Consider the following 24,324-nt stretch of genomic DNA (forward strand, 5'->3'; position numbering starts at 1 on the left):
AGATTAGACTGGTGTTTTTGCACGAGTTCATTATTTATCTTCATATCAAAGAGATAATGGTCTAGTAAGAACATTAGATAGTCAGTATTGATATTAGCTAGAGCATAATTTCAACTTCATTTTCCTATGTAACATACACACTTTTATAAAGCAGTTTTGTAATTACTGATATCTGAAATTTCTACTGATTATTCAAGAATCTCATTTTAATTTTTCTGTAAAATTTCAAAACCATCAAAAGATTTCATGACTCTTTTAATTAAAAACACTTGCAGTACTATTGCTTATATACGTAAAATTCTTGTACAAAACAATAATTAGATATCTTCCCTATCAAGCCTTTGAAAAATGACGCCCTCTGCTATACAGATAAGGCATTTCAATAAAACATCTTATACAACCTCAGCACTTTTTTTTTTAAAATCTGGCAGTATTTCAGTATTTATACTTTCATTATACATCCCAAAATGTCTTCAGTCAAAATTCCATACTTGAGGCCTTTTAAAGTTTTTATATATATATATATATAGTACAGGTCTTAAAAATATATTTTCATTTCTTGTGAAAGATTAACAGTCTTAAATGATACAACAGCAAGGCATTTAAATCAAAAATTCCAAAATAATACTATAAAACAAACAGTGTAGTGGGCTGTTTCCTCACAGGATTATGAAAATTCTTAATAGTTCCTAACACTCAAATCGGATTGTGGCAAAGGCGCACAATACTTTCAGGTACACACTAGTTTCATACTGTAGACATCAAACTCACTGTTTATTATTCTTACAAATAATATGTTTATCCAAATCACTCTCATGCGGAACATTTAACACATGAGGTGAAGAAATAAAGTTGTGAAAAGAAATTAAATTCAACGCAGACAATTTCACCTTATTACTTTATGATTATTAAAGATAAAATTATTAACACATTTGTACATATAAAATATTACACAGCTATATTTATGACTCAAAGAAAGATTGTCCCATTTAGCGACTGACAAGACTGTTAAGTACAAAGTGGCCAGCTCCATCAGCTGGCCCAACAAACTCCTGATGTTGGAATAACATACAGACAAATAAACACACACTGTAAATTAGAATAAGTTATCTTGTAGGTGATAATTCCTGGCAAAACTAGTAACGTTTTATTTCAGATTTCATTTCAATAATGATCTGTGCTTTTTAATAATTCAATATACAATGACAGGGTTAGCTGAAAACATACTAGTGAAACTAAACCCTCTCCTGTTCACCCCAAATTCACTTAATTCATGGTGTATAAACAAATAATTTTAATGTCTTTTTATGACAAACTGACAAATATAAATATATATACAACTATATTTTAAACCAACTGTAGCACTGAATAATGCTTTCAGGAAATTATTGTACAATATCAATCTGAAATGTGTGATGTTTACTTTATAAGAAACATTCTTTTTTAAAATTTAAATGTGTGCATTTATCTTTCGCCCCTTCTGTCCCTGCAACTTCTGCACTCTTCTCTATTTTCTACATACAATAACAAAAATCTTAAATGTTATTGAAATCGACAATACGCTACTACCACTATTCTTTGGTTTTACACATACATAAACTGTTGTTTATTACTGTCCACATACAGCAAGTCATCACATGCACACATTTCTTATTGCTGAACTGGAGTACAATACTTTTCAATCCATATGTCTGTTTACATATCATGGCAAGAAAAGTCCTCTTCTGTCACAACCACACCGCAGAAATGCAGAGCCACATTTATCACCTTAAAAGAAAGAAAGAAAGGACAAAAGTCATTATTAAACTCCCATCATGTGCAGTTAAAACCAATATAAAATTTTTAATTTTATTGATGCAATGGTAAGGAAGTCAGTTTTTTTTAGCTAATTTCATGTTCCATGAATCATTTGCACTTATAAAGCATCATGATGGGGAACAAGTTGTTTTATATTCACATCACAATTATTTTGTAAATATGGCTACATGCAGATCGCTGAAAGTGTTTTTGTTTTTTACTTAATTTACAGATCTGAGTGAGTAATTCTATACACCATTTTTTACATGTTACAGTACTAGAAATTCTTTTACAGAAAAGGGCCTGTCAAGGAGAAAATTTTTCATTTCATTTTAAAATGTTACTTTGAGAAAAATTTTCATTTCATTTTAAAATGTTACTTTGCTGTCTCTCAGACATTTTACATCACTGGGTAATTGAGGAAAAATTTTAGCTATGGCATTGTGCAACCTTTTTGCCTAATGCAAATTAATGAATGTCTTTTTCCTTCTGGTATTGTAACTGTGAACATCATTGCTCCTTTTCAACTCCAGTGGATTATTTACAAGAAACTTCATGAGGGAATAAACACACTATGAAGCAGTAGTCTAAATGCCTAATCCCTTAAACAGATACCTACAAGATGATTGTGGGTGAGTACCACATATTATTCTCAGAGCACGTTTTTGAGCAACTAAGACTTTCTTCCTTAAACATGAGTTACCCCAAAACGTTATTCCACACGACGTTACTGAATGAAAATAAGCAAAAATATGTCAACTCACTGATTTTTCTCTCCCCAAGATATGCAATGATCTTAAGGGCAAGTGTAGCTGAACTAAATTGTTTTCGGAGTCATAACACGTGCTGTTTTCCAGTTTAATTATCATCAATATGGAGACAGTATTTTGAAGTTTTCAACCTGTTGTTTATTTCCTCACCATGTGTTACACTTTTCATCGGTGTAGTATTCCCTAGATGTGCAGAACTGAATATGTGGTATCTTTTTAAAATTGAGGGTGAGATCATTTGCAGAAATGAAGATACACATACAATCCCTGACCAAATTATTAGATGCTCTGCACATTTTTAATGTTATTTGTAATAATTACATGTTGAGGACTACATTTAATACGATTAATTGGAAAATTTATGACAGTTATTCAGGGCACTTATCACACTGTTGAATTTTGTACCTGTTGTTGCTACTTGACATTGGATTGTTGACTTATTGTAGGTATCAATGTGCAGAGTACAGCATAAAGACATGTTCAGTGGCATTCTCGCGTGTAACTGGTGTAATATATGGTTCGCTTTCATTATCAATTTCGTAATATCGACATCACAATTGATTGTTTAACAGCCATATATTACTAATTGTGACCTTTAAAAATTGGTAAAAGAGGGGACATTTCAACACGTAAAAAAGTTGAGGTCAAAGCCCTTGTTAATACGAAAATGTATTCCAATCAGGAAATTTCACGAAGGTTGGAAATGTCAGAAGCTAGCATGAGGTGCATAAGGAAGAAAATTCATTCAGCTGAAGAAATGAGCCCCAGAACGAAGAATAAATGTGGAAGAAAACCAATTTTCATCCCAAGGTTAGAAAGTTTTGTCAAAATAATTTGCTAAGAAAACAGATTTGCAACAATGAAACAGGTAAAATCTCAACTGGAAGAGGGTAATGTGAATGCATCTGAACGCAGTGTTCGCAGAAAGTTGAAGGATAACGATTTCAAGGCCTGTCAACCCAGAAGTGGACTAAACAGTGGTGTGATAAGGATGTGGACTTCTGGAGATCGGTAATTTAACTTTAAAATTATTATTTATTATATGATATAACCTATGTACATTTATTCACAGTATATTAATTATGTTTCTTGATTTTTACAGGTACGTTTCAGGGATGAAAGCACATTTGAAATTTTAACTAACAAATCTCAGTATGTATGCCATCGAACAGGAGAAAAATTTCATCCTGACTGTATTATTCAGATTGTAAAACACGTAACTAAGATGATGATTTGGCCTGTCATCTGTGGCAAGGATACAGGACATCTTTACGTGGTTAAAGGCATAATGAGTCAAGATCAGTATAAGGAAGTCCTGCAAAACCGATTACTATGACAGCTCAGAGAATGGTTCCCATATGGGGAACCATTTATTTTTATGCAGGATGGAGATCCCTGTCACACAGCCAGGTCAGTGAAATACTTTCTGAAGGAACAAAATATCCCTCTGTTAGACTGGCCAGGTAATAGTCCCAACATGAACTGCATAGAAAAAGTATGGGAACAAATGAAGAGAGAGGGGGCAAAAGATGTCACCACAACAAAAACACAGCTCTTAGAGAAGATCATCCATGTGTGGTATCATCCACAAATGCAGAACACAGTACAGTCCTGCATCAACAGCACGCCATGTTGTATTAAGGCTCTCATAGCTGCAAAAGGTGGCTCACAAGATATTAAAGCTAATGTTTCCACTTTCACAATATTTTAATTTTTGTTGTAATCATTTAAATAAAACATTTTCAACAAATAATATGTTTTATTTATTTGTTATATCACCATAGTTATGAAGTAGACTACATAATCATTTTATCACAATTTATGCATTAAGAAAACAAATTTGGTTAGACATAAATCAAAATTTGCTTAGAAACTGCAGTACATCTAATAAATTGGCCAGGGACTGTAAGCATGTGTGGCCTGTGTTTCCTGTCAGACATGTCCAACAGAACAGACACAACTACGTGAAACAATGGCTGTTAATTACATGAATTAAGAGAAACCAATGACATCAGCCACATCCGAGGTTTGAAATAAATCCAAACATGACAGTGAAAACTTGTGGTAGACTGGAAATCAAACACAGATGTCTTGCTTAGCGTGAGCAGTCACCTTGACTGCCTTGGCTATTCTGGCATGCTTCTCATCAGACTCAAATTCCCATCCCGTCATACATAAGTAGCTTCTGTAGCGTAATATATCACTTTCATGAAGAGATGTGTTGCACAGGCACTTTTTAAACCGACAAATGGTGTTAATCACTATAAAAAGTTTATTTTCATAATCTATTAGATAATCTATTGTTTGGATGTTTTATTTATGCACCATGTATCGTGAGATGGATGGGCGCAGTGTATCTGCAGGCAGGGCAACGATAAACATCATACCATGTTCACAGTATCTGCTGGGCAGTTTATTCGGTTCCTGCCTTGGAGATATGATGCACGATGTACAGGAAGAGTGGCCGTGCCAATGTCTATAACATCATGGGGCATATAGATACATTCACAACTGACATCTGTTAATGAAGACAGAAAGTTCTTCGACTTTGTCCTTATCAATACTTTTACGATTTTTCACATAACTCAATAACTTTGTAATGAAGTTATTGTAAACAGGAGTACAATATACAAAATGGTGTTACTGAGAAGCCTCATATTTATTTTGAGAGTTGGATGTTAGTTTTGTTCTCTTAACTTCCGCCAGTAACTGTGTAGTGCACCAGATGTCTTTTCACTTTTGGGCAAAGAGAGATTTGACAGAGATTAGAATATCCGCAGCTGGATCATGAAAGGGAATGGGGGGCAAGTATCTGCATCTCTAGCCAAACGATCAGCCAGTTCGTTCCCTGGGATGCCCACACGACTTGGGACCCAGAGAAAGCCAACTGAGCAGGCGGCATGGCCAAGGGCAGAGAGGAGGTCATAGACAGCAGAGACCAAAGGGTGAAGAGAGTAGCATTGGCCGATAGCCTGCAGGCTGCTCACTGAGTCGGTACAAATTAAAACACTTAGGAAGAAGGCCTAAGAAGCAAACTGGAGGACTCTGTGAATGGCTAGAAGCTCTATTGTAAACACATTACATTATCCCAGTAAAAATTGGTGTTCTAAGCTGGTAGGGGACATGAAAGTGTATCCCACCTTACCTATTGTCTTAGAAGAAGGTGACACCCTGGAAATCTGCAAGGATGGCACGTACAAGACACCAGAAAACCATAGCCACGACAGAGGCCCTAGAACCCTGGATACGTCGGTCCTAATCCATGGTCTAGGCACCATCCAAGAGGGAGGGGGTGGAAGGAAATACATGGGGCGCATTCCAGTGAGTGGAGATGGACACCCCAACAGGGCAATACCACACATGGGTGGTCGGCAGGAGGAGGACATCCCTCATTTGCAAAGCGGACAGGGTACACAGGATGGTAAGGGAATTGGCAAATGGTGAATGCATAAGAAACCAGGGGTTAGCTCCATCATGTATCCCCTTCTGCAAGGAGACTGTTAACGAGACTAGTGCGAAAGGCACCAATAACCAGACGCACCCCACAATGGTGAAAAGGGTAGAGTATTTGCAGAGTGGATGGAGCTGCTGAGCCATAAACCAGGCTACCACAATCTAGTTTGGACAAGACCATAGCACAATAAAGATGGAGGAGAGTCAAATGGTCAGCACCCCAAGATGTGTTGGCGAGGAGGCGGAGAGCAATACACTTCCACACGCATTAAGTCTCTAGGTTGTGAATATGGGGCAGCCACATCAGATTTTTTATCAAAAATAAGGCCCAAGAAATGGGACTGTGCTACAACATCAAGGAGTTGGTCACCTAAATAAAGTTCTGGATTGGGGTGTACTGTGGGTCGATGACAAAAATGCATAACCCGCATTTTGGAGGGAGAAATCTGGAAGCCATGGGAGATGTCCCACACACAGGCCCATCGGATGGTGCCTTGGAGCTGGCACTCAGTAGATGCTACTGAGTGGGAGCAAAAATCAATGTACAATGCCGGTGTAACCACAGGCCCAACAGAGGTTACAACCCCAACAATGGCTACAAGGAAGAGTGTGACATTTAACACGGAAACCTGTGGGATACTGTTCTCCTGAATCTGAGGGGTGCTGAGTGAAGTGCCAACTCGAACCCAGAAGAGGCAGTGAGATAAAAACTCACAGATAACAATCGAAAGGGGGCACACAAGTTCCAGGGTAACTAAAATGTTATGGCATAAAGCATGTCATATACCTTATGTAGGTCACGGAAGACCACAGCAAGGTGCCAGTGATTAGTAAAAGCCTTTCGGATTGCTGTCTCCAATCGGAATAAATGGTCAGTTGGAGACTGTTCTTCTTGGAAGCCACAGTTATACGGGGTTAAAAGACCTCAAAATCTGAGTACCCAATATAATCTGAAGCTAACCATTCTCTCGAGCAGTTGACAACATACATTTGTCAGGCTATTAAGGTAGTAGCTGTCGAGAGATGTTGGGTTCTTCCCAGGCTTAAGGACGGGGATAACTATACTGTCTAGCCATTGGGACAGGAAAGCACCCATGAGCCAAATTCAGTTGAAGACCCTGAGGAGATGTTGCCTCTGGTTGTGGATGGAATCTGGGCCTGGGGCAGTGCCATGTGAAGAGATAAGAGTCTGCAAGGATTTACATTCAGTGAAGGGTTCAGCATGGTGCGAGCTGAAACACAGGGGGGTCTGATCAATTTAGCGTTTCTGCCTGAGAAAGATAGCAGGATAGGAAGAGGATGTCGATGCTGTCGCAAAGCGTGTCACGGCGTGTTCTGCAAGGACCAATGGATCAGTGCACAGAGCATCTTGGAGGTTAAGACCCAGGACAGTTGACTGTCGCTAGCAGCCCAGAAGGCTACAGAGCTTGTACCAAACCCGTGATGAAGAGCCATACGTCCCCAGGGAGGAAACTCTGTTTAATAAGGTAACGAGCCTCAGCATGGAGATGCTTAAAAGCGAGGAGGTTGGTCTGTGAAGGGTGTCATTTATATCTTATATCGCTGCAGCGCCCGTCAGTGGTCCTGGACAGCAACTGCTACACCCCCGTTCCACCGTGGTACCGGTTGACGACGAGGGGGACCTGTGGCTAGGGGGCCAGCAGTTCCAGCAGCATGAAGAATAGTGACAAAGACATCTTGCATGACCACATCAATGCAATTCGAGAGGGAGGTGTTTAAGTGCGTAGCAGACATATATAAAGGCCAATTGGCCCTGCAGAATGCCCATCGTGGGGGCCTATCTGCTTGGTGGCAGGAGGAGAACAATAGAATAATCAGAAAGTGGTCACTGTCACAAAGATCATCATGGGATGATCAATGTAGGGAAGCCATGATAGCAGGAGAGGAGATTGTGAGATCGGTAGCAGTAAATGTGTCATGAGCGGCTCTGAAATGGGTAGGGGAACCGTCATTGAGGAGACAAAAATCGAAATCTGTAACAAGTTGGTCAATCAGGATACCTCTACCCATTGGAGTGGCACTCCCCCACAGTGGGTGATGGGCATTTAAGTCCCCAAGAAGGAGAAACAGCAGCAGGAGTTGCAGTATTAAGGTAGACAGTTCAACATAAGGAAGTGGCCTACCTGAAGGGAGGTAGACATTGCAAACAATGATTGCCAGAGTCATCTGCACTCTAAGCACCATCGATTCCAGTTTGGTATGAAGCGTGATCCAGTCACTAATGACATCGGAGCAAACCAAAGCACAAACCCCGGCAGATGCTACCCCGGGGCTGGCACAGTTCTGTCAGAATGCCCGATAACCATGAAATGTTGAAGAGTGGTAATCACGGAAGTGCATTTCTCGAAGAGCAAGATGGAACACAGAACAGGAGGAAACAAGATATTGTATTTCCGACAGGTGACGACAGTATCCATTGCAATTCCACTGCATGATCGTGTAGTGAGAGTCCAGGTTAGACATAAAGAAGCCGAGAGGAGGTCATGTCATTCTTTCAGTGGTTGTCATTGACAAGGATGGTGTGACATCCATAAATGAGATGTCAAACACAGGTTGCGAATGGGGAGATGGCACCTCTGGGGGCACCAGAGGGGGGCTTGTCTTGGGACTTAAGTGTCTTCTCCTTCTTTTTCAGAGGTGGAGTAGTGCAGGGCACAGAGGGAGTACAGGGGTCTCTGAGATCCAAAACGGAAAGAGAGTGAGAAACCTTGGGATGCACAGATGCGTTTTGTGACCGAGTTGTGTTAGGAAGCTACCGGCCTGGGAGACACTGGGGAGAGGAGTCCCAGGAAGGGGGGTAGGGGGGAATCCCATTACCAGCAGGGGAGGGGGAGGAGAGAGGGGACGGGGCTTGGGTAAGGAAGAGGTAGGAAGGGGATAGGATGTAACAGCGGTAAAAGTTGAAGAAAGTGACACTGGATGTAATCTCTCATTTTCTTGGCGAGCCTCAGTATAAGACAGGCAATCCAGGGACTTGTACTCTTGGATCTTCTTTTGTCTGCTGTAAGCCGGGCAATCTGGTGAACGAGGGGAGTGGTGATCATGACAACTGACACACTGAGGTGGTGGAATACAGGGCCTTCCCTCATGGAGTGGGTGTCCACAGTCACCACACAAATGGCCTGCCGTACAGTGGAAAGACATATGCCCAGAATGCAATCACCGAAAACACCTACATCAGCATCTGCATCTACATGGATACTCTGCAAATCACATTCAAGTGCCTGGCAGAGGGTTAATCGAACCACCTTCACAAATCTCTATTATTCCAATCTTGTATGTCTCCTCTCCGGGAAACACCACCTTGACAAAGCACTGTCCGTGTGGGTGGAGAGAATTGCGTATTCACAGGAAGCTGAGGGCTATGCCGAAGGTAGAGGACCTACTGCCGGAAAGGCCCCAGCCGATGGATCAGACTAAGAGTGTTCCACAACGTCCCCTCTTCCCTATCCACTACTAGTTCTACCCTATTCCCTGACCCAACCCACGGTGTGATGCGATCCGTGCTGAGGGGTGCGTGGCGCATGGGAAGATGTGTCGCAAACGGAGCCTCAGGGATACCGGGCGACCTCCCTGAGTAATTAGCCTTACACCGCTTGGGGTATTTGTGGTGTGGAACTTCTAGATCCCCAAATCTTGTGGGTCCAACATGGACACGACTACAAAAAAAAGAAAAAGAAACTGAGGGGCAAATTGAGACCTCAGATACCCAAACATTGGGGACTGAACTGATGGAAGGCATTTCCACTACTGAATCAGGGTCTAGACCTGAGCCAGAAGTGGGAACTGTAACCGAGAAGCTAGACCAGATTAAGATCAAAGGCTTGTCTGGGGCCCGAAGGAGGAAGCTACCCAAGGAACAGAGCGAAAAGGAAGGAAAAGAATGGCTTTCTAAACACAAATGGAGGGAAGTAAAGGGACTAGAACCCAAGACCACCAGAAAAAACTGGCTCAGGTCGAAGGGGACACGCAGACCCCCCACAACGTCAAAGACAGGTAGTAAGCGGATAAGGGAGGAATCAAAGACTCCCTCGTCCCTGGATAAGCGAGTCCAGAAAAAACTTAGGCAAGAAATAGGGAAACAGACCTATAGTACTGCAGTCTCTGTTTTTAGGATGGCAGTTATCCAGGAAGGTTATCCACTGGTGGCCATTACCTCACAGCAGGAGGAACTAGTACAGATGGCCCTCTTTGAAAAGATTGGGGGGGACGCTGACCCAGGTCCCAACTTCAGGAGGGTCTATCTGGATCGTGGTGCACTCATTTTTGTCTGTGAGGGGATGCACACAGTAGAATGGCTCAAGAACAAGGTACCCCTTGATATCCCCGTGGGAAGATGCGAAGCTGCTGGTCAAGATGGCAGCGGAGCTTCTTAAGACCGCAAAGATATCATTATGGGTACCCAAGATCCTTAAGGGAGTCTCTCCCAAGACTCTGTTCGGGAAAATAGGGGCCCAGAACCCAAAAGTCCCGACAGAAGACTGGAGAGTGATTAACCAGAAGGTTGCTCCGGAAGGACGAACCCTGATGGTGGAGGTTGGTGAGAAGTCCCTGAAGGCGATGCGGGAGCAGGACCTGAAACAGTTTTTAGGGTTCTCGCAGGTCACCGTCAGGGTTCTCAAAGACCTCAAAGATGGCAGTAAGACAGAGCCTGGAGGTGCTGCAGATTAATCTGCAGCACAGTAAAGGGGCCTCTGCTGATCTGAGCTGCTGCCTGGGGAGACAGGAAGTGGACATGGCCCTGATACAAGAACCCTATTTATACAAAGGGGGTGTATCTGGCCTCGGAGGCACTAGAGTACCAACTAATCCAGGTGGTATGTTGAGGAAGGAGGATGGGGAATATACAAAGATAACACATGAGACGCTGGAATTGCTTCTCAAAACTCACTTTCCTCAATATGCTCTGCTGGATAACACAGACCAGTATGTGACGCCAGAGAGACAATGGTTCTCAGACACTCGAAGAGAGGACTGGGAATCGGCCAAGGAGTGTGTGAACTTCAACAAAATCCAGTGGGCGGTGGGAACATTCCAGCCGTTCAAGTCACCTGGCCCAGATGGAATTTTTCCAGCTCTCCTGCAACAGGCAGGAGGAAAGCTTATAAAAATCCTATGCAGGCTATTTAGGGTTAGCCTAGCAGTAGGAATCATTCCCGATGTTTGGAGGGCAGTGAAGGTTGTCTTCATTCCAAAGCCAGGGAGAATTGATCATACCAAGGCCAAGGATATGAGACCAATCAGTCTGTCCTCCATTCTCAAAACATTTGAAAAACTGGTTAATGTATACACTGGGGAGAGGAGGCTATGTAGGGTCCCTCTACACCTGAACCAACACATTACAACCAGGTAAATCATCTGAAACAGCTCTCCACCAACTCGTTGGGAAGGTGGAAAAAGCACTTCACTTCCAAGAAATAGCCCTCTGCATCTTCCTGGATATCGAGAGGGCCTTTAGTAACACGACCTTCGATTCCATGGTACGGGCAGCAGAGGTGCATGATCTGGGGACCACTATATGTAGCTGGACCAGAGCCATGCTTAGTGGAAGGAAGGTAGAGGATACCATGATGAATGAAAAGATGGTAATTAAGACAACTAGAGGCTGCCCACAAGGAGGAGTTTTGTCTCCTCTATTGTGGAATCTAGTGGTGAACGAATTCACTGAGGAACTACATTCCAGACAATGTTTCTGCCAAGGATACGCAGATGACCTTGTCATAGTAATACTTGGCAAATTCACTGACACAGTCAGGAATATGGCAAAAGGAGGGCTGGACATTGTGCAAAAATGGTGCATTAAACAGGATCTGAGAGTTAATCCTAAGAAGACTGTTGTGGTGCCATCTTCGATGAAACTCTACCTGTGAAGGGGGCCGTGAAATATCTAGGGAGAGTATCTGCTCCAAGGCAAAAAGCACTTTAGTGAGTACTAGGAGGGCTTGTGGCAAAAGCCTAAGCCCCTGGGTTATGCACTGGATATACACCACAGTGGTTAGACCTGTGATTTCCTATGGTGCCGTAGTGTGGTGGAAGAAGGTAGAACAGCGGGTTGCTGCTAAAGAGCTTGCTAAGGTGCAGAGATTGGTCTGCTTAGCCATAGCGGGCGGAATTAGCAGCACACCAACCGCTGGAATGGAAGCCATGCTGGATATAACCATGCTGGATATACCTCCACTTCACCTTTGGGTTAAGATGGAGGCAGTAGCTGGGGCATACAGACTTAAAACTGGCCAAAACTGGGTCTCATTTGGATATCCAGAATCACACACTAACATAGTGAGTGAGGTAAATATAGGTATGGCTGGGGAAATGCCCGCTGACTATATAATAACTCCGAATTGCTTCGACAAGCCTTACAACATAATAGTTGGAAGTAGGGAGCAGTGGGAGAAAACAGTTCGACACCGTACGGGGGACATCGTTTGGTTCACCGATGGGTCGAAAACAGATCAAGGCGTTGGAGCAGGGTTGTACGGGGTTCAGCCAAGACTGGAGAGCAGTATCTCTCTAGGGAAACTGGCCCTTGTATTCCAAGCCGAAATTACTGCAATCAGGGCATGAGTGGAGGAGAATATGAGTAGGTGCTACAATGACCGTAGCATCTACATCTATTCAGACAGCCAGGCAGCCCTGAAATCATTGGCAGCTCCTGCAACAAGATCTAAGATTGTTGCAGATTACCACAGGGCTCTGGTGGAGCTAGGGGGAAGCAATAGGCTGTACCTAGTGTGGGTCCCTGGCCATTCAGGGATCTGTGGCAATGAACAAGCCGATAGATTGGCTAGGATGGGGGCAACAACTCCATTTATTGGACCGGAACCTGTCCTGACAATCACCAAGGCTATGATCAAATTAGAACTATGGAACTGGCTTAGGAAACAGCACGTAGGATATTGGACCAAGGTCCATAAACAAAAACATGGTAAGGCAATGACGGCCAAGCCATGTTTTAAAAGAAGCTCTGTAATCCTGGACTGAACAGGAAAGAGATCAAACTCATGACTGGACTGATGACTGGCCATGAGAACTTCAGAAAACACCTACACACAATGGGTATAATGGAAGAGGACCCTAAATGTAGGATCTGTGATGAGGGTGAAGAAACTGCATCAGACCTAATCTTTGAATGCATGTAATTGGAGAGTAAAAGATACAGAATCTTCGGGACAACTAGACCTGAAGAAATTGTGTCTAACAAAAACCTGGTAGAGGGACTCCTTGCACTATTTAAGGGCACTGGTTGGCTTTACTAGATATACAGGGAGTGATACCACACAATAACCCTAGTTTCGGTGTGGGCAGTGGAGGTTTAGACCTAAGCTGTTTTACCTCTGCGGTTAAAATCAATCTCGTATAGCGCATGGGAAGAATGAACACCTATATCTTTCTGTATGAGCTCCGATTTCCCGTATTTTATCATGCCGATCATTCCTCCCTATGTAGGTCGGTGTCAACAAAATATTTTCACATTTGGGGGAGAAAGTTGGTGTGATTGGAATTTCGAGAGAAGATTCCGTCGCAATGAAAAACCCCACACCGCGCAGCAGTATTCTAAACGAGGACGGACAAGTGTAGTGTAGGCAGTCTCCTTAGTAGGTCTGTTACATTTTCTAAGTGTCCTGCCAATAAAACGTAGTCTTTGGTTAGCCTTCCCCACAACATTTTCTATGTGTTCCTTCCAATTTAAGGTGTTCATAATTGTAATACCTAGGTATTTAGTTGAATTTACGGCTTTTAGATTAGACTGATTTATCATGTAACCGAAGTTTAACGAGTTCCTTTTAGCACTCATGTGGATGACCTCACACTTTTCGTTATTTAGTGTCAACTGCCACTTTTCGCACCATTCAGATACCTTTCCTAAATCATTTCGCAGTTTGTTTTGATCTTCTGATGACTTTATTAGTCGATAAATGACAGCGTCATCTGCAAACACCTGAAGACGGCTGCTCAGATTGTCTCCCAAATCGTTTACATAGATAAGGAACAGCAAAGGGCCTATAACACCACCTTGGGAAACACCAGAAATCACTTCTGCTTTACTCTATGACTTCCTGTCAATTACTACGAACTGTGACCTCTCTGACAGGAAATCACAAATCCAGTCACATAACTGAGACGATATTCCATAAGCATGCAATTTCACTACAAGCTGCTTGTGTGGTACAGTGTCAAAAGCCTTCCGGAAATCCAGAAATACGGAATTGATCTGAAATCCCTTGTCAATAGCACTCAACATTTCATGTGAATAAAAAGCTAGTTGTGTTTCACAGGAACAATGTTTTCTAAACCCATGCTGACAGTGTGTCAATAGACCGTTTCCTTCGAGGCAATTCATAATGTTTGAATACAATACATGTTTTAAAATCCTGCTGCATATCGACGTTAACAATAGGGGCCTGTAATTCAGTGGATTACTCCTACTACCTTTCTTGAATATTGGTGTGACCTGTGCAACTTTCCAGTCTTTGGGTACAGTTCTTTCATCGAGCGAACGGTTGTATATGATTGTTAAGTATGGAGTTAATGCATCAGCATACTCCGAAAGGAACCTAGTTGGTATACAGTCTGGACAAGAAGACTTGCCACCTCATGGGTGGTGGGATGTACAGCTTCACGACACATCTGAAGCACATAACCTTTACCTTCTCTGGGAGGGTATCCGCCTCAAAAGACAGAATGAAGACGTGTGTATTGCTGCGGTTGTCTTTATGAATCTTCTGCACATGTCAAACAAAATGAATGCCACGTCACTCCAGATTAGCCTGGGGTTCCTGATCAGTTTGCAGGATGAGGTCCCTATGAAAAATCACCCCCTGAACCACATTCAGAGATTAGTGAGGTGTAAGAGACATTGGGACATTGCCAAGATGATCACAAACATGAAGAACTACAGATTGAGTGGTAGAAGAAGCTTTGATAAACAGGGAGCCCGACCGAATCTTATTGAGAGACTCCACTTCACCAAACTTGTCCCTGATATTCTCCACAAAAAACAATGGCTTTGTAGCAGCGAATGTGTCCCCATCCATCCGAGTTAGCGGGGAAAGTGTTTCCTCTCAAGACGGTGAGCCTGCCCCTCCTCCCATGGTGTAGCCAGGGAAGGGAAGGGAAGGGAAGGCTGCTGGGTCATACGAAGCAGAATTCAATGACCCTTCACCATTTGAAGAGACGGCCATTTGAGAATAGCCAGATTTTTTACAGCTTGATATGTTTCATGCACCAAGCATCCGCCCTGATACCACCCACTCACATCAGGGGCCCTCCTTATGGGAGCCACCCTGCCACAGCACGGGCCACCTGGCACAGAGGCCATTGCTGGGAGTTCCAATGCTCCAGAAAGACAAGCAATCACTGCTTGGCATACATGGAGAGGGAACAGCTCAGGTATCACTAGTAAGATCCCTGTGTTATCAGGGTGCTCAGCCAGTTGGGTACTTAATGGCCCCACAACACGTTCTGGCTAACATGCAGGTGACCTAGCACTAGCAGGGGGGAGGGGGGGCTATAGCAGGAAAGGAAGGGGGGAGAGGAATCCACACCGTAGACGCTAGGGACAGAGTTCTCCCCCAAATGACTCACATCAAAAACAGAAAATTTTGAAGAGGAGGTCAAACCTCAAGTGGGGACCTAAATGCCAAAAAAGATGAAAGCACAGGCAGAAGGAACAAAAATGCAAGCAATACAAGGAATACAAGGAACCCAGAGGATAGTCAGGTCAATATCAATCAGAACACCAAGAGAGGGGAAGGAGGGGACAACAGGAAAGGAGTGAGGAATGGGGAGGGAGGGCAGGGTGAATGAAATGCAGCCAGGGAAGGAAGAATTGGCTGCAACAGCTCGGGGCCCCGTGTGCGCAATGCAGGAACTCACGAAAGAACCGTGAGCCCTCTGGGGGGCACAGACATGTAAGGAAACAGTGGTAATTAAGAAAGAAGATAAGAACTTATGTAAAGCTGCGAGTATGAGCCTAGCTACTGTTCAAACAGGGTGTTCACTCTCCCATATCTGTAATAAAAGCAATGGAAATGCCTGAATAGAATAATTTGTAAAATAAATGAAAGACAACCACTCTCAGTGCCTACAGTCATGTGCGCCTCGGTGTCCGTGTGTGAATGTGTGTACTTCCGCTAGAGAAAGAACAAGGCCGCAAAAGGTAGTATAAATAATGTTCTGTTCCATGTTTCTTTACATTACATATCAGTCAGCTATTGGCGCATGGTAGCCCTTCCTTTATTTTACATATATGTAACAGAAGTTAATCGACATTCAGAAATAATTATTTTATTCAATGAAAGTCAGAAGAATAATGAAACACTAAATCATTATTTTACTTTCACTTTTCCTATTATTTTACTTTTACTACTGAAAAATGAAGATGCAACAATCAGGAGGGGACAAACTGGTTTTGAAAATTCGGAAAAGAGAAGTTATACATTGAAAAACAATTATTCATAATTTGAGTATAAAACCTAACGATCAGAATTGCCTTTCAAACTTGATACCTTGGCCTCATCATTGCTTAGTCCTATAAATTGCTTAGACTTTAGTTTAAGTGGACACTTGAAGCAACTAGCCTACACCATTCCAATCAAAAATTTGCAGATCCTACAGGATAGTTCTTCAATGTATGTCAGGATGAACAACAACAACAATAATAACCACCACCATGCCTATTTCAAAGGGTGTGCAATTCCTTATGCCATAGGGTAGAAGATGGGAGTGGAAGTCACATTGGGGGTCTTTTATGACCAAGCGTTCTAGTCTCGAAAAGTATGTGCTTCCAGATCGATGTTTATTTGATTTTTTCCCCCTTGTCTTTTATGAGTACAACCACCTCAGAAAATAACTGACATCATTCTTAAGCACCCTAGAGTTTATTGTGAAAGATGTGTTGCTGAAACACACATAACACACAAAAATTGGATGACTACTAAAAGCAGTTTCACTCTACAAAAAGGAAGAAGCTCCATGCAGCATCTGAAGTGAACTCTTACACGAATATTTGGATCTAGTAGTCACTCATGAAAGATGGCAACATGACTTCAGCTTTGGCAGAAAACCAACAGCCACAGACTTTACAGTAGCCAAATTGTTGTATCACCAAAACTCTCTTGTGCAGTAGTAGTATTAGGTTACATGCTTTACCATTAAAACAACACATACTACTAGAAGAAATAAACGCGATCAAAACCATCCGAGCAAATGACTGCTCAATCAAGTTAAAAAGGTTGCTATACACAACATTCATAATACAATAAAAATAAAACTCAAAACCATTAAAGCTTATAAGTAAGCATACAATATTTAGGTATCGCCTGGCAGAATTGTTGCTATATGTAGAGACAAAAATGTTTAATTCCTTTGAGCATAATTAAATTAGAGACATTAGATTTTCTAAAGGGTCTAGAAATATGTTCATAAAATAAGATTGGGTGATCATATACTTGATAAACAGACAGGCTTTCACTATGCATAAAAAGTTCTCGGTTTACTTGCCGCGTCAAATTTGGATAAAATCCCAAGCTTTCGATGACTACCTCCGTCATCTTCGTCAGGGGTCAGTTTTACCCCTGACGAAGATGACGGAGGTAGTCATCGAAAGCTTGGGATTTTATCCAAATTTGACGCGGCAAGTAAACCGAGAACTTTTTATGCAAGGACTCCGTCGCGAAAGACTTCATAGTCAGGCTTTCACTATGACTATTTTAGCAATTTCTCTGAAATATTTTTGCGAGATCTCCAAATACTTAATTCCAGCAGTCAGTTACCCTGACATGTTGTAAGATCTCCATCATGAATGCAATATATTCTCGAATGTGTTTTCCCATGTCTAGATCAGTGATCTCTAGCTGACTAGCTGTTGAACTGCAGACGTTTCAGCGTATGAGACAAAGCTCCTCACACTTCAGTTAAAGTTTCTAGGCTGAGAGGCAGCAGTAGATACATAAAACAATTCTGACATTTCATTGCTGACTGCAGGAGACATTTTCGAAGATAAAACAGCAAAAAATAAAGTCCATCAAAACCACTTGTTTTCATATCAGCCTAGACATTTGAAGTGAAGTACGCTACAGGCTGTTCAGGAAACAGATTCTGCTTTATTTAACTTATGTTTTATTCATATATTCTACTGTTCCACCTAACAACAGCATGAGATGCAGTACAAATCAATAAATTACATACTGTATTACTGCAAATGTCACGCTATACATCTCTTGCCATGATATTAAATAATGTGTCTTCAAGAGGACTATCCACATTTCTGGGCATTACAGCTGATCTAATTTGTGAACAAACATGTACAAGATGACAGATACTGAATTCTGGGAATAGTGACTCAAATGTCTGTCAAATTCAGTCAGGATATACACGGTAAAGACAAAAACATAAAGCACACAAAATGTTTCTGGAGCACTAAATTTCTTTTTACCACTCACAGAAAGAAAATTTCAAGGGAGATTGTAAAATTCATATCATCTGTGAAGGAAGTAATTATTCTAGTTATATGGGCATCTTCGAATGAAGTGCTACAATCAGAATGAATATTCACTCTGCAGCTGAGCAAGTGGTGATATGAAACTTTCTGCTAGATTAAAACTGTGTACCAGAGCTGAACTCTAACCTGGGCCTTCACCTTTCATGGACAAGTACTCCAACGACTGAGCCAACCAAGCATGACTCATGACCTGTCCTATTTTTCTTCCAGGGGTGCTAGTCCCAAAAAGGATTCAAATCTTTTTTTAAGCCTGGAATCTAAGAGAAGAGGTAGTGGCAGAAGTAAGCTGTGAGCATGGATTATGAGTCATAGAGTACTTGCCTGTGAAAGGAATAGGTCCCACGTTCAGGTCCCGGTCCAGACACAGTGTTAATCTGGCACGGATTTTCGTATTTCATGTTATTTATAATAAATGCTGGTCATCAAAATCTCATTTGAAATTTACTTCTGCACCTTGCAAATACATAATAATGTAAAAATATGTTGTCTCTCATGGCTGTGAGGGTTAACCAATGGTAACATCCATTTAATGTCCCTATTCTGCACTGCAGAGCATACTAAAGGTAGAAGAGCAATATTCAGTTGCAGTTTTTTCAGTACTCTAAATTTAAAATGTTAAACCTCAACGATTATTTTTTAATAATAAAATATCACTTTTACATGAAATCTGTGTCAGGAATTGTGTTCTGTTTCCGTAAGCTAATTAAATTTACTGATAACTTCTTAACAACTTAATTAAATTAATACGGGAATTCAGAATCGCTATTTCTGTAATGATCTTTTACAATAAGCTTCTTGTAGTGTGCACTTCACTTCAAAGAAGGCAGTGTGGCGATACATCTCGCATAGTCCACATTACATATTGTCGTAGGAGGCACAAGCCTGCTCACCTGTGTTCGTTTCTCATATACTGGCTTGTTGTCTCTCTCTATCACGATTGGGTATATCAACAGCTACAGTCTCACTGATTGTAGACACATGTCCTCCCATGATGTTTAGTGCCGATACCTTTGCACGTTGATACGCCACGACTGTATTCAACCCAAGGAATCTGTATAAAAAGAAAACAAGGAAATTAAAAAGTTAAAAAAAAAAAAAAAAAAAAAGAAACACAAAGCCAATTTAAGCCCTATCTAATGAATAGTTAAAAACAATGTGCTAGAACTGATTAACAAACAAGGTACCTAGACTCAGATTCATCATTAATGTTCTGATATGTGCACAATGGCAAGAGATGAAAAATTAGCCACAGAGAGAGCACCATAAATCTGATACAAATTCGGTTTCGATTACAATCAACTTCCACTCAAAAGATAGCAGCAAACATACAACAAAAACAAATGGAGGGGGAGAGAAGCTTTCCAGATATACAGGTTCCTTAATATGGCAAAAGACAGGAAATGGCGTAGACAACTTAAATATTTATGGATTAAACACTAACTCCACTTGGGTTGCTGATCCAAAAAGGACACTATTCGTGCACAGTATCTACAGTGAATCAACAGCTATATGGTGGTGGTGGTGGTGGTGGTGGTGGTGGTGGTGGTGGTGGTGGTGGTTAGTGTTTAACGTCCCGTCGACAACGAGGTCATTAGAGACGGAGCGCAAGCTGGTTAGGGAAGGATGGGGAAGGAATTTGGCCATGCCCTTTCAATGGAACCATCCCTGCATTTGCCTGAAACGATGTAGGGAAATCACGGAAAACCTAAATCAGGATAGCTGGAGATGGGATTGAACCGTCGTCCTCCCGAATGCGAGTCCAGTGTGCTAACCACTGCGCCACCTTGCTCGGTCAACAGCTATAATCTGCACAGGATACAGTGACTGATGCACAGCGACCAATTTTTGCCCAAACGAATTCATCAGTTTGAAAGAGGACGCTGATACTGTTTGCCCACTTTCGGCCAATCAGCGATATGCTGTGATGACGGAATCAAGGTGCATGCCCTGAAATTTTTCTCAAATGATGTTACAGAAATTATTCGGTAAAAAACTTCATTTTTGCAATACTTATAGCTTAAATATCAGCTTCATCGTGACATGGCTACCATTTAATTAATGGTCATAGTTGCTGTGATATTTGCTTTCCGTAAGACACTGCACGAAATTTGAAAAATTTTGCAATGAAAAACAGGGGTCACTATGATTTTGCATTTGGTGTATATTAAATAATATGATACGGAGTATGAAATTTAGCGAAGACATTGAATTCTTCTTCAGACTTGGGTGGAGGTCTCTGTCTATCATCAATCTCAACAAAATCGATATGACGTACTGCACTCATTTGCAACCGTGTGAACCAGTGATAAAGACCTAATGAATATTTACAACATTCCTCACATGAGGTCTGTACAAAAAATTACAGAACATTCATAATTTCGCACCAATGGTGTGTTGGAGTGAAATGCGGTTGGAATCCCTGCACAGCCTGTGCTTAATGTGTAACTGCTGGAAGTTTCATTGTTATATGTCTGTAAGTTATTGTTCAGTGCTGTATTGAGTAGAATGATCTGTCACACAGTTTGTGACTTTCGAGATGGCAGACTTAGAGGAGCAACAAGCCTGCATTAAATTTTGCATGAAAATCAAGAAAACATTTACAGACACACACCACATGATGCAGGAAGCCTACGGTTATAAGTGCACCATACTGGTGTTAAGAACAGTTCACATGGTTTAAAAATGGCTGGATGGAAGGTAAAGGTGACCCTCATTCAGGACGCCCTTTGACATCTACCGATGATGCTCATGTCAACATGCCAATTGAAGACTGACTGTCCATGAGATTGCAGAAGAATGTAACATTTCAGTTGGATCATGTCATGAAATCCTAACACAACATCTCGAAATGCATAAATCCTGACACAGCATCTTCGAATGCATCGTATTGCTGCCAAGTTCATCCCACAGCTCACAAATCTAGACCAGAAAGACCTTTGCCTAGCAATCTCAGAAGAGCTTTTGGATCATGCAAATGAGAACAAGATGTTCCTTAGGGGGAATCATAACTAGTGATGAGACAAGCATCTACAGTTATGATGTTGAGACCAATATTCAATCTTCACAATGGGTTGGGAAAAGTTCTCCAAGACAAAAAAAAGCTCGTCAGGTCAGGTGAAATGTCAAAGCCATGTTGATAGTTTTCTTTGACTCTGAAGGATTAGTTCATCATGAATTCATGCCACAAGGACAAATTGTTAATCGATGGTACTGTTGTGATGCCCGCAAGAGAAAGTGAGAAGGAAATGGCTTGAAATGTGGCCAGACAATTCATGCCTCTTGCATCATGATAATGCACCTGCACAACTATCCCTGTTGGTGCATGATTATTGCACTATTCCATTAACTACAGTATTTCTCTCTCTCTCTCTCTCTCTCTCGTAATTTTTAACGGCCATCGATAGTTGGTGGATTGAGAAATGCTACGGGGTTTGGGACAACATAAGACAAGACATTACACGTGTATTTTTGTACTGAGGATGTGCTTTTTCATAAGCTACTGACCTTACTGTTCCTGCTTTACTCACTTAATAAACCATGGTTTCAGATTCCTCTGGCAGTTGCATCTGCATAACATGTTAGTGAGGTGGCATTATGTAAACTGTGTTGTGATTTAGCAAAAGAAGCAAATTTTAACATGGCAACAAGAGAATTGTTTAATGTTTTTTATTCCAGTCTCTGACCACAATATCAATTCTTTTGACGATGACCGGTTTCAGTCCGTAATAACCATCCTCAGATCTACAATACAAAAATATATACACCTAGTGGGCAGTGTGTCTCAACACATTACAGCATAATGTATCCCAATATACTATCATACAACCAGGGAGATAAAATTCAGTAAAACGTACCTGCTCTACACCATGTCCTACTGTGATAAGGCCATAATGGCATTGTCAAAACATATAAAAATACTCAGCACAGCATCGTCACATAGATCTAAAATAAGGTGTAGAATAGGCCACATCGTCCACACAGTCATTTTTGTAACTGGCTACTGAAGTACAGTAGCCACCAGAAATCTGTTTGCCTGCATCCTACACAGATGTCGCTACTGTGAGCTTAGATGTAGTCATCATTTACGTAAGGAACATAATCCGATAAAAACACGTTAGATAAAATACATGTATCAGACTTTTAAATATCGATAACTATTATAGAAACCAATTGTGATACAGTAAAAGACGAATACAGTTGCCCATATAAAATAATTACAAGGAAATATATAAAGATAAAAGATCTGACACTTTTATAGTGAATTTACGGTCAAAAATAAATATACGTAATACATTGCCTGTAGCAACCTATAAATTACCTATGAAACATAAAATGTCTATATGACAACTGAGAAAAGACCTCTGTTGGGTCGGCCGCCAGGATGTTATGTAGGCGTGCACTGATTGTAAGAACTTTCCCACTAGAGGGCTTTTCACACTTTGTGATATGTCTCTCACAGAAAACGTTTATACAATGTATTAACAGTCAATAAATAAAATTATATAGTCTGGCCATACCAACTATGAATACGCAGATTGGTAGGACATAATCAGTTACAGGATTAGAGCGACGAATGTATGGAAGTAAGTCAAATGCCTACTGTTATCAACATAAATCATCAAGCAAGGCTAGGTATAAATACGTGAGGCATTAATTGGGTATCGTAGTATGTTATCAAACAAAGCAATGTAGCTGTTGGGCACAAAATCGCTTTCTCTATTGAGTACTCTAGTTGGCTCATGCTTTTTGGTCTTGTAAACCTCCAACTCCTCCAACAAGTCAAGAGCACAACCTCTCTCTGCCCTGTGTAGAATATGCATACAACTCTCAATATTGCCTACAGTGTGGCCAGTTTCTGCCAGATGCATTCCCAGTGCAGTTTTGTTATGTGCTTGCAAATGCTCCCTGAATCTTATTTTAAAAGAACAGCCAGTTTGACCAATATAAAATTTGTCACAACTACTACAAACAATCTTGTAAACCCCAGAACCATCAAACTTATCAGAATCATTACTCAAATTATGTATTACACGGAGTTTCAGAGTGTTGTTAACTTGTAAACCACATCTAACATTAGATTTACTCAAACACTTTTCTATTTGTTGGAACATTGTTCTGTAAAATTTCATTGGAATAGTTTTCAGGTTTTCTTTATTATTTCTTTTTTCTAGATGATTGCGGGTCTGCCTACTATTTACTTTCTGTTTTTTTATCCTATTGTAGGGGCGCATATCATCATTTGCTGAGAAACCATTGGCTACTGCAGTTTGCAGAACTTAGTATATTAAGTTCTTGGCGTATTTCATTGTCGGCCAATGGTAATCGAAAAAGTCGGTGGATCATAGAGGTGAAAAAGGCTCTTTTATATTGTGGCAGATGACATGAACTGGCTCCGATAATAGTATCTGTACATGTAGGCTTTCTGAAAATCAAAAATTTACATCTGTTATCAACTTTCTTAATAGTAAGGTCTGAATAGTTAATGGAGCCCGCTTCTTCTATTTCTGTAGTAAACACTATTTTTTGGTGCATGCTGCCTATGGCTTGAGCAAATGCAGTAACCTCATTCTCATCCCCTTCTAACAGTAACAAGATGTCATCGACATAACATTTATAATATATAGTCTTGTCTTTCAGTCATGGAAACATAGCAAAGGACTTACATTCTAAGTCGTTCACCTTTTCTGCTCTACTGAACAACCCCCAAGGAACTTCCTTTCTGGATGAAAATGCACTTCAAACATGGCTTGATGAGCTCCTCACCTCAAAACCACGTGATTT

At 41.2% G+C, this 24,324-nt stretch overlaps 1 protein-coding gene across 5 annotated transcripts in view; it reads right to left on the bottom strand.

The window, feature by feature from the left end:
• Positions 1–1,279: 1,279 nt before the first annotated feature.
• LOC126091958 (uncharacterized) overlaps positions 1,280–24,324 on the bottom strand; it is a 349,369-nt gene continuing 326,324 nt past the window's right edge. For all 5 annotated transcript variants that reach the window (XM_049907299.1, XM_049907298.1, XM_049907301.1 and 2 more), the window contains 2 exons: positions 19,434–19,594; positions 1,280–1,767 (listed from right to left, as the gene is read on the bottom strand). In XM_049907299.1, coding sequence (XP_049763256.1) covers positions 19,447–19,594 — 148 coding nt within the window. In that variant the 3' untranslated portion in view covers positions 1,280–1,767; positions 19,434–19,446. The remainder of the gene's footprint in view (positions 1,768–19,433; positions 19,595–24,324) is intronic.

This window comes from Schistocerca cancellata, chromosome 7 (assembly GCF_023864275.1).
Source record: "Schistocerca cancellata isolate TAMUIC-IGC-003103 chromosome 7, iqSchCanc2.1, whole genome shotgun sequence".
In the NCBI taxonomy this organism is placed as follows: Eukaryota; Metazoa; Arthropoda; class Insecta; order Orthoptera; family Acrididae; genus Schistocerca; species Schistocerca cancellata.